This window comes from Vulpes lagopus, chromosome 2 (assembly GCF_018345385.1).
Source record: "Vulpes lagopus strain Blue_001 chromosome 2, ASM1834538v1, whole genome shotgun sequence".
In the NCBI taxonomy this organism is placed as follows: Eukaryota; Metazoa; Chordata; class Mammalia; order Carnivora; family Canidae; genus Vulpes; species Vulpes lagopus.
Window position 1 is genome coordinate 36269688 of NC_054825.1, and position 12384 is coordinate 36282071.

General features: G+C 38.0%; 1 protein-coding gene across 1 annotated transcript in view; it reads right to left on the reverse strand.

Annotated features, from left to right (window-relative positions):
* Nucleotides 1–2102: 2102 nt before the first annotated feature.
* The window catches only part of LOC121476977 (elongation factor Ts, mitochondrial-like), a 98677-nt gene continuing 88395 nt past the window's right edge, over nucleotides 2103–12384 (reverse strand). The window contains exon 2 of the mRNA XM_041731137.1: nucleotides 2103–2621. Within this exon, the coding sequence (XP_041587071.1) occupies nucleotides 2103–2621 (519 nt within the window). The remainder of the gene's footprint in view (nucleotides 2622–12384) is intronic.

Consider the following 12384-nt stretch of genomic DNA (forward strand, 5'->3'; position numbering starts at 1 on the left):
ACTGAGCCACCCAGGCATCCCAAAGCTATTATTTTATTAATTGATATGACCTTTTCTAAGTAAAAAAATCTCTATTTCTTTTTTTAGAATCCTGCAGAAAAGTCTGGTTGAAATAAAGTAACTTTGAGGTTATTTTTTTCACTCAGTCTCATATCTCCACTACTATCATGGCACGCCCCCTTAGCATGCATATGTTAATGTGCTTGCGCCTGCACACTGCACATGCACATGCATGCATGTGCATACACACACACACACACACAGAGTTATACAGTTACATTTGGAGAAATTTGAGGATTTCTCCAAGAATACATTTAAGGTTGTACACAATTTAGTCCTGGCTAATTAAATGATGTTAAATCACAAACCAACAGTTAGTGGAAAACATGTATTTGTCCTTTCACCTCCAGTCAGATGAATTTTCTTGGCTTTTCCCCATCTTTTTTTTTTTAACTTCTTACCCAATGTAAGTTACATTTTACAATGTAAAACTGGCTCTGAACGTTCTTGGCTTTGCTCCCCATGTGATAAGGAGTCCACTTATCTATTTCTGAATTTCAGTGCTTCCCAGGACACAGCTGATTATTTTCTAAGCTTTCCATACCTAGCCACTCTGTTACCAGCAAAATCAGCTTCCCTAAATCAACCCACCATGTCAGAACCTATGTCTGGTTCATTCCTTTGAAGGAAGGAAGAAGATCAACAGAGCAACCACGTAAGAAATGATAATTTGTTAAATCTTTTCTCTCCAAGGCACAACCCACTCCTCCAGAAGATTGGATGAGGCAATTTCCTTGGAAGTCTTTAAACTATGCCACATTCATGAGTTACTGGTTATCACCATGGAAAATTCAGCCAGGACAAGGTTGGCCATAGGCATTATATTTCGATCATTTCTCAGGGTCTAATTTTCCCTGACAAAGCAAGTAAGGGAGAAAAGTTGCTAATGTTCAGCTAATAGGCCTATTTAACAGGCAGTGAAATGCAGTAATGTCAGTTTCCAGGAGTCAAAAAATGTTCAGTACAACTGCTGATTTAAAACCGTTCTGGGGAAATATTAGATGAAGCATTTGGCAAAACAAGATGATGTGTTTGAAAAAGGAGGTTTTGGTGTTAGTAGGGAAAAGCTCCCAGCTTGAGAAATATCTAATGGGCAGAGATTAATCCTGAAACTAAGAATCTGACTTCTATTACAAAGCTAACTTACCAATAAATATGGCCAAAATAGGAAATGACTTAGGCTATCAAAAGAAGATATCTTAAAAGGCCTGCCACAGGGCCACTAATTCAAGCACCTGAGATGAATTTACTTGGCCTTAGAAGTTTTTATTTGTTAATAATAGACTTGGTTGTATATAGCATATTAAGTCAGATTCATCATTAATATCTTGCCTGAAATACAGGATTTTGTATGACTGAAATCTGTTTTAATTCTGTTGGGAAGAGTAAAAATACAGGGAGGCACTGAATACTGCAAGGGAGAGCCATGGATAAGAGAGCCTTGTAGAAGGGTGCAGAGCAAAAACAAAATTAAAGGGGTTTGAACTACACAAATATCCTTATAATACATGGATTACTTTTTTCCCAATAAATACAGTACAGTACTATAAATGTATTTTCTCTGATTTTTTAACCATATTTTTTTCTGTAGCTTACTTTATTGTAAGAATACAGTATAATACATATACCAAATATGTTAAATGTTTTTTGTCTTTTTAAAATAAACTTATTTTTTATTGGTGTTCAATTTGTCAACATATAGAATAACACCCAGTGCTCATCCCGTCAAGTGCCCACCTCAGTGCCCATCACCCAGTCACCCCCAACCCCCCGCCCACCTCCCCTTCCACCACCCCTAGTTCGTTTCCCAGAGTTAGGAGTCTTTCATGTTCTGTCTTCCTTTCTGATATTTCCTACCCATTTCTTCTCTTCTCTTTTTATTATATAGAAATTTTATTTAATGACTCTTCCCACTGAGGATATCATTGCATTATAAACTCCAATGAAAAACAAATTCTGGGTTTGTAGAGGCTGAGGAAATAACTTCTCGGAATGATGTTCAGAGCCAAGAATAAACATCTCCTGGGCCAAGTCTCTGGAACCTATTCGGTTTCTGCTGCCTCTTCACCTTTTCCACATTCAAACCACACAAAGTCTACTATGGACACTCCTTGAGGCTGCACATACTGTCCCAATGTGATGGAGGGATCCAGCAAGTATGGCTGGGACAGCATCTTGGTTTCCACCTCTCCCCCAGGCTCATCATCCAAAGAGCCAACAGAGAGAGGGGCCATGCCCACCACATGCTGCCCAAGGCGGCGGCCAAGATCTTCCAGGCTTGCTTTGTGCTCAGATGTCTCGCAGACCACCAGGGCCCCGTACTTCCCAAGATCCAGGTTGTGGAGGGAGGGGCTGTGCATTGCTCCATGGACATAGGAGCCAACATAGAACCCAGATGGCACCTTCACCCATGCAGCTCCTTTAAGAGTCATGTTTTCTCCCAGTCTCCCTATTGCTAAGGCTAGCTGATCCTTGAGGCAGCCTTCTTTCTCAGGCCCAGCCGGAATCTCAGAGAGCTCAGAGGAATTCAAGAAGCCTTTACTGTATGTGGAGAGTTGATCCTAAAAATATGTCTATTTTTAGTTTTTAAAGACCCTCCATACTAAGAAAGAACAGCAAATAAAACTACACCAAGCAGAAGAAGAGAGTTAATAAAGATTCAAGCAGAACTCAATGAAATAGAGACCAGAAGAACCATAGAACAGATCAACAAAACCAGGAGTTGGTTCTTTGAAAGAATTAATAATTGATAAACCATTAGTCAGCCTTATTAAAAACAAAAGAGAAAAGACTCTAATCAAAATAACGAATGAAAAAGGAGAGATCACAACCAATACCAAGGAGTACAAACAATTTTTAAAATACTATGCGCAGCTATACACCAATAAATTAAGCAATCTAGAAGAAATGGACACATTTCTGGAAAGCCAAAAACTACCAAAATTGGAACAGGAAGAAAAAGAAAACCTGAACAGGCAAATAACCAGGGAGGAAATTGAAGCAGTCACCAAACCTCCCATGACACAAAAGTCCAGGGCCAGATGGCTTCCCAGGGGAATTCTATCAAACGTTTAAAGAAGAAACAATATCGATTCTACTAAAGCTGTTCCGAAAGGTAGAAAGGGACAGAATACTTCCAAACTCGTTTTATGAGGCCAGGATCATCTTAATTCCAAACCCAGACAAAGACCCCACCAAAAAGGAGAATTATATCAATAATTCATCAATATCCCTGATGAACACAGATGCAAATATTCTCAACAAGATACTAGACCATAGGATCCAACAATACATTAAGAAGATTATTCACCATGACCAAGTGGGATTTGTCCCCGGGATACAAGGCTGCTTTAACACTCATAAAGCAATCAATGTGATTGATCATATCCACAAGAGAAAAAACAAGAACGATATGTCCCCTCAATAGATGCAGAAAAAGCATTTGACAAAATACAGCATGCATTCCTCTTCAAAGAGTGATCAAAACTCTTCAGAGTGTAGGCATAGAAGGAACATTCCTCAGCATCTTAAAAGCCATCTGTCAAAAGCCCACAGCAAATATCATTCTCAGTGGGGAAAAACTGAGAGCCTTTCCTCTAAGATCAAGAACATGACAAGGATGTCCACTCTTACCACTGCTATCCAACATAGTACTAGAAACCCTAGCCTCAGCAATCAGGCAACAAAAAGAAATAAAAGGCATTCAAATTGGCAAAGAAGAAGTCAAACTCTCCCTCTTCACAGATGACATGATACTGTACCTAGAAAACCCAAAAGCCTCCACCCCAAGATTGCTAGAACTCATACAGCAATTTGGCAGCGTGGCAGGATACAAAATCAACGCCCAGAAATCAGTGGCATTTCTATACACTAACAATGAGACTGAAGAAAGAGAAATTAAGGAGTCAATCCCATTTACAATTGCACCCAAAAGCATAAGATACCTAGGAATAAACCTAAACGAAGAAGTAAAGGATCTATACCCTAAAAACTACAGAACACTTCTGAAAGAAATTGAGGAAGACACAAAGAGATGGAAAAATATTCCATGCTCGTGGATTGGAAGAATTAACATTGTGAAAATGTCAATGCTACCGAGGGCAATTTACACATTCAATGCAATCCCAATCAAAATACCATGGACTTTCTTCAGAGAGATGGAACAAATCATCTTAAGATTTGTGTGGAATCAGAAAAGACCCTGAATAGTCAAGAGAATATTGAAAAAGAAAACCAAAGCTGGGAGCATCACAATGCCAGATTTCAGGTTGTACTACAAAGCTGTGGTCATCAAGACAGTGTGGTACTGGCACAAAAACAGACACATAGATCAATGGAACAGAAGGGAGAATCCAGAAATGGGCCCTCAACTCTTATGGTCAACTCATCTTTGACAAAGCAGGAAGGACAATCCAATGGAAAAAGGACAGTCTCTTCAATAAATGGTGCTGGGAAAATTGGACATCCACATGCAGTAGAATGAAACTAGGCCACTCTCTTTCACCATACACACAGATAAACTCAAAATGGATGAAAGATCTAAATGTGAGACAAGATTCCATCAAAATCCTAGAGGAGAACACAGGCAACACCGTTTTTTAACTCGGCCACAGTAACTTCTTGCAAGATACATTCACAAAGGCAAAAGAAACAAAAGCAAAAATGAACTATTGGGACTTCATCAAGATAAGAAGCTTTTGCACAGCAAAAGATACAGTCAACAAAACTAAAAGACAACCTACAGAATGGGAGAAGATATTTGCAAATGACGTATCCGATAAAGGGCTAGTTTCCAAGATCTATAAAGAACTTTTTTTTATAAAGAACTTTTTAAGCTCAACACCCAAGAAACAAACAATCCAATCATGAGATGGGCAAAGACACGAAAAGAAATTTCACAGAGGAAGACATAGACATGGCCAACAAGCACAGAGAAAAATGCTCCACATCCCTTGCCATCAGGGAAATACACATCAAAACCACAATGAGATCCCACCTCACACCAGTGGGAATGGGGAAAATTAACAAGGCAGGAAACCACAAATGTTGGAGAGGATGCGGAGAAAAGGGAACCCTCTTACACTGTTGGTGGAAATGTGAACTGGTGCAGCCACTCTGGAAAACTGTGTGGAGGTTCCTCAAAGAGTTAAAAATAGACCTGCCCTGCGACCCAGCAATTCTACTGTTGGGGATTTACCCCCAAAGATTCAGATGCGATGAAACGCTGGGACACCTGCACCCCGATGTTTCTAGCAGCAATGTCCATAATAGCCAAACTGTGGAAGGAGCCTCGGTGTCCATGGAAAGATGAATGGATAAAGAAGATGTGGTTTATGTATACATTGGAATATTACTCAGTCATTAGAAATGACAAATACCCACCATTTGCTTCAACATGGATGGAACTGGAGGGTATTATGCTGAGTGAAGTAAGTCAATCGGAGAAGGACAAACATTATATAGTCTCATTCATTTGGGGAATGTAAATAATAGTGAAAGGGAATAGAAGGGAAGGGAGAAGAAATGTGTGGGAAATATCAGAAAGGGAGACAGAACATAAAGACTCCTGACTCTGGGAAACGAACTAGGGGTGGTGGAAGGGTAGGAGGGTGAGGTGTGGGGGTTAATGGTTGACGGGCACTGAGGGGGGCACTTGAGGGGATGAGCACTGTGTGTTATTCTGTATGTTGGCAAATTGAACACAAATAAAAAATAAATTTATTATTAAAAAAAAGAAATTCTTTTCTTAAATCTATGACTAAAGAAAGGGGCTTTTGACTTACTTCTCACAAATAGGCATCCCACATATCTAGGGGCTGAATGTATAAACAGATGACCAGAGAGTTTAGTGTGGTCATGAACTCCTTATCTTGGAACTTATAATCCAAAATCAACGGAATTGGTTATAAACCCAAGTAATAATTGAGTCATGGAAAGTAAGAGCTGGAAGTCTGCATTTTTTTATTATGAGTTCATTTAAGAAGAATCTCACCAGAATTGAGTTCTTGATCTAACATTTTTTCCCTACTATGGCATTATGCTAATCAATCATGATACTTGATAGGAGTATAGTCTTCCCTTACCAAGGACAAATAACTGTCCTACCATTCAGGAGAGGTACACTTGGAATGGAGAACGATAGAGGCAATCCCACCTATCCAGAAGTTGAAAGAAACTAAATCCATCCTGGTGAACCATGAGGTGACAGATGGCTCTTATGGAATGGTGCTACTTTTTGTATTGACAAAAGTTGGAACGTGACTATGTGAGTGGGTGGGAGAAAAAAGATGGAATAGGGACTAGAAGGAGTGAGGAAATTATACACTGAAACATCAGGGTGCTAAATGGAATGTTAAAGTCATCAAATGAGAGTAGGCATAGTTGGTTGGAATGAAAGCCCTGTCCCTACATCTACATGGAAAGCAGCACCATTATATCCACTTAACTATTTATCTTTTGGGGTTTTTTGTGGGGTTTTTTTGCCCCCCGAGTTTTCCCCATCCAATCTCTCCTGCTGCTAAATTCATGTTACTGGAAACCATATTTTGACATTGCTATTCCCTTGTTAAAAATCTATCATGGCCTCTTACTATCCAGACGACTAAGAAAAAAATGTTTCTTATTTGCATTTTTAGATCTTCTGAAATATTTCTGAAACCAATCCACCGTAACTATATTGGTTTTCCTCTTTATTCTCTGATCCTGCTAATCTTTCTTTAGAACTGTGCAATGCACATAGTAGACACTCAAAATTCTTGGCTCTATGAATGAGTAAATGGTCAAAAAAGGTAGTAATAAAGATCTTAATTAAAATGATTCACTAGGAATTACTTTGGAGGAAAACTCTACAGAGATTAGTATGTTGCTGATCGAATATGATAGGAAAATCTATGGTAGCACAGAATCTGTTGTCCAGTATTTATTTTGATTTTTTTCCTTTTCTAGATCATAACCCTGGACAAAATGCCAAGAGATTCTTCCCTCCTACCAAACTACTATTTCCCTTTGTTGCTGGCTTTCTCTTAAGGTTCACAGGTAGACTTTCCATAAAGAGCAAAGACTGGTTGGTTCAGTTCCAAGGAACTTGTCTTTCCATCCTCACTCTTACAATTTTTTTTTTAATCTCAATCTCAGCTTCATGTATTCCATGGTCCCACATACTTTCTCTCTCCCAGTACAATCTCTGGGATTTCTGCTTTTGATCCAGTTAAACTTGTCACATTAACTGTCAGTAATTCTTGGCTAATAAGCATTTAGCATATTCTTATGCCAAAATACCTGATAATTCTTCTTGGAGGTAGGGTGGGGGTGCAACTATCAATTTACTTTATGGTGATTTTTTTCCATTAAACATGAAGTGTTTATTTTTTTCTGTTTATGATTTTTATCTATTTATATATATTTGATGTAGAGAATTAGGAAATACCTAAAATAAAAACAACTTCATTAGGGTGCATGGCTGGCTTAGTTCGAAAAGCATGCAACTCTGGATCTTAGGGTCATGAGTTCATTTTTTTTAAAATAATAAATTTACTTAATTGGTGTTCAATTTGCCAACATACAGAATAACACCCAGTGCTCATCCCGTCAAGTGCCCCCCTCAGAACCCGTCACCCATTCACCCCCACCCCCCACTCTCCTCCCTTTCCACCACCCCTAGTTCGTTTCCCAGAGTTAGGAGTCTTTATGTTCTGTCTCCCTTTCTGATATTTCCCACACATTTCTTCTCCCTTCCCTTCTATTCCCTTTCACTATTATCTATATTCCCAAATGAATGAGACTATATAATGTTTGTCCTTCTCCGATTGACTTATTTCACTCAGCAAAATACCCTCCAGTTCCATCCATGTTGAAGCAAATGGTGGGTATTTGTCATTTCTAATGACTGAGTAATATTCCATTGTATACATAGACCACATCTTCTTTATCCATTCATCTTTCCATGGACACCGAGGCTCCTTCCACAGTTTGGCTATTGTGGACATTGCTGCTAGAAACATTGGGGTGCAGGTGTCCCGGCATTTCATCGCATCTGAATCTTTGGGGGTAAATCCCCAACAGTGCAATTGCTGGGTCGCAGGGCAGGTCTATTTTTAACTCTTTGAGGAACCTCCACACAGTTTTCCAGAGTGGCTGCACCAGTTCACATTCCCACCAACAGTGTAAGAGGGTTCCCTTTTCTCCACATCCTCTCCAACATTTGTGGTTTCCTGCCTTGTTAATTTTCCCCATTGTCACTAGTGTTAGGTGGGATCTCATTGTGGTTTTGATTTGTATTTCCCTGATGGCAAGTGATGCAGAACATTTTCTCATGTGCATGTTGGCCATGTCTAGATCTTCCTCTGTGAGATTTCTCTTCATGTCTTTTGCCATTTCATGATTGGATTGTTTGTTTCTTTGCTGTTGAGTTTAATAAGTTCTTTATAGATCTTGGAAACTAGCCCTTTATCGGATACGTCATTTGCAAATATCTTCTCCCATTCTGTAGGTTGTCTTTGAGTTTTGTTGACTGTATCCTTTGCTGTGCAAAAGCTTCTTATCTTGATGAAGTCCCAATAGTTCATTTTTGCTTTTGTTTCTTTTGCCTTCGTGGATGTATCTTGCAAGAAGTTACTGTGGCCAAGTTCAGAAAGGGTGTTGCCTGTGTTCTCCTCTAGGATTTTGATGGAATCTTGTCTCATAGTTAGATCTTTCATCCATTTTGAGTTTATCTGTGTGTATGGTGAAAGAGAGTGGCCTAGTTTCATTCTACTGCATGTGGATGTCCAATTTTCCCAGCACCATTTATTGAAGAGACTGTCCTTTTTCCATTGGATTGTCCTTCCTGCTTTGTCAAAGATGAGTTGACCATAAGAGTTGAGGGCCCATTTCTGGATTCTCCCTTCTGTTCCATTGATCTATGTGTCTCTTTTTGTGCCAGTACCACACTGTCTTGATGACCACAGCTTTGTAGTACAACCTGAAATCCGGCATTGTGATGCCCCCAGCTATGGTTTTCTTTTTTAAAATGCCCCTGGCTATTCGGGGTCTTTTCTGATTTCCACACAAATCTTAAAATAATTTGTTCTAACTCTCTGAAGAAAGTCCTTGGTATTTTGATAGGGATTGCATTAAACGTGTTAATTGCCCTAGGTAACATTGACATTTTCACAATATTAATTCTGCCAATCCATGAGCATGGAATATTTTTCCATCTCTTTGTGTCTTCCTCACTTTCTTTCAGAAGTGTTCTGTAGTTTTTAGGGTATAGATCCTTTACCTCTTTGGTTAGGTTTATTCCTAGGTATCTGATGCTTTTGGGTGCAATTGTAAATGGGATTGACTCCTTAATTTCTCTCTCTTCAGACCCCATGTTGGTGGTAGAGATTACTTAAATGAATAAACAAAAAACTTAAACCTTACTAACTAAAAAAACACTACTCTTGCACCCAATGATAACATTGTTTTCTTGTCTGTCTCTCTAGTCTTAATTTTTTTCTACTTTGTTTATTTAATAGGATGTGCAATTAAGAAATAAATAGGTGCTAAGATCTCTTTTCACCAGTCGGAAAAAGAATTGGTTTTCCTGTTACATCTTCTAAACCTATTGGAAAATCAAGAGCTTTGGGGCTCAATATCCTTTCTGAGAATTCAGTGTGTCTCTATAGTCAGGAGCTTGAGAGAATGAGTAAGAAGCAAAGAGCCAGAGGAAATGTAGTTCTTATCCCTGTTGTGAGGGGTTCTCCAAATTGGGAAATAGTTTTAGGGTGCCAAATGTGTGCCAATGATGGGGGGCAGGCACTATGAGAAATATCACTGAAACTTCCAGAAGCAGTAGTGCTTGAGAGACAAATGGTAGGGGCCATTATTGGTAAGAATATGATGTAGCTTAAGAGTAAAGTAAAGATGCTAACTACTGTGGATTAATAACCAGGTCCCTACCTATATTTTCTGGTACCTCTTAAGTCCAATATTATGTTTAAATTCCCTTGAGGTAGCAGGAGGCCCTAATTATGACAGATTAAATTGTCTAATGAATCAATGAGTGGAATCTTGGAAGATATTAAATTAGAATTATATATGAGAATATAATATTTCTTATAGACTGATGTCGGTAACTAAAATTCATTGTCTCTATCTGCATGTCTCTCTTTTCTCTCATTTTCGTTTTATATATATCTACATGCTCTCTCTCTCTCACACACACACACATACATATACATATACGTAAAATGCATTTTAACTTATAATTTATCTTTTAAAGATTTTATTATTTGAGAGACAGAGAGAGAGAACACAAGCAGGGGGAGTGGAAGAAGGAGAAGCAGGCTCCCCACTGAGCAGGAAGCCTGATGTGGGGCTCGGTCTCAGGACCCTGGGCTCATGACCTGAGCAGAAGTCAGGTGCTTAACCAATTGAGCCATCCAAGCACCCTTAAATTTATAATTTATATACCATTTTTAACTTTTTAAAAATAAAATACTTGTTTCCAAGTACTCCCAAGTATACTATTTCATGATTGGATGGCTCTCCACTATCTGTGTAGCTGTTGCATACTTTATTACCAATTCTTCTAATGATTGGCATGCTCCTAATGGTGGCAAAATGTGTTTGTTCCTAATATTCTGCTATTATAGAAGTGCTGCAATGAAGACATTTTTCAAATAAAATTTTATATACAGTTAGTTCTCATTGCTTCTTTAGAATACCTTTATTGCTAGAATGGGATTTCTGGATTAAAGAGAATATACGTTTTTAGACTTTTTGTACCTAATTCCAAATTATCCTCCAGGGTACTTGTAACAACTTATATCACACCAACAGGGTGTGAAGGTGCCATGTTTTCCCTCATTTCAGAAAGTATTGATAATTTGAACCACATCAGTTCCAAAGGAAACACTTCTGGTAATCTCTGACAAATTCTAATTGGCCAGAAATGTGATAGAATAATGGATAAAATAATGGTGTTGGTATTGTCTGAGTTTTCAAAAATTAGAAGAATGTGATGGATTCTGAAAACCACTGCACAATGAGCTTGATATTGATTTTGGGGGAAGAATCCTAGAGTAGATGCATTATTAGAAAGGTTATGACTGTTTGGACTTTCATTTGGCTTAGGTTTATTTGAATGACTAATCACAGCATCACCACAGCCAATTTAATGACATTTTCACCCTCTAATAGACATCTGTTTAATTAGATGCTGTAGTACTGACTATATCTATTTAAAGAATGTCCTTTAATCTTCTTCCTGGATTTGGTGATCCAGATAACTGTTTTTCAAGATATTCTTGAATCATGCAGGGTATTAGGCAATGACTCATTAGTAAGATAGTCTATATCTTAGACAAGGTAGTCGCTGGGACTTCTTATTGGCTTCAAATAATGACAGCATGAGTAAAAATGGTGAGGGGGATAATATAAAAGTGAATAAATGACTATTATGATTCATTGATTATCTTTAAAAAGCTATATTTATAATATTAAAATAATATCAAAATCTCATCTCTTACATGATTGTGAGGAACTTGAAAATAAAACCTTGATAAGCAGCCCATTAGAAGATGTGAAAAAGCACTGTCTTTTGAAAATTCTTCCCCCAGCTAACTGCTTGGCCAACTCCAACATTTCAAATCTTAGTACAAATATTACCCTCTCAATGGAACTTATACTAACTCTGCAACATGCCCCATATCCTAGTCCTTCTTATTCTTCTCTACTTTTTCTTTCCCCCATAACATATATCCACTTCTAACATACTATACAGTTTATATATTTATTATTTTTATTATTTATTGTTTGTCTCCATTGCTAGAAGATGAGCTAGGACCACAGGTCGCTTCAGGACCACAGGAATCTTTTTCTATAATTAAATGATATAACCCAGATATCTAGAACACTTAGAAGGCATTCAAAATATAAGTGTTGGATGAGTTGAGCTAAGAATTTAAAGTTTTAGTAGTAGTTTGGGTTATCTTAACTAATATGGATGCCATCTGGCTCATATAGCAAAGAAAGCCATTTCCAAACTCATTGGAATGTTGTTGGAAATATTTTCATTGGACTTCAGTTTATGCACTTCCATCTAAATCCAGAGAGAACCAGGCTGTGAGGATGCTCCTTCAGTACCATTAAAAGCATAATTAAAAGAGTAGTCAAGTGAGTAAAATGAATTCTCACATTTTAGATTACTACTTGTAAAGACCAAAAGCAAACTATGTAAAATTAAAACAAATTATAGAAGATAAAAGAATCTTGTAGAACAGTGAGAATAAATATACTTCTCTATACTGTTTCTAGAAATGATTTTAAAAATACTTATCCCGGCAGCCCCAGTGGCGCAGC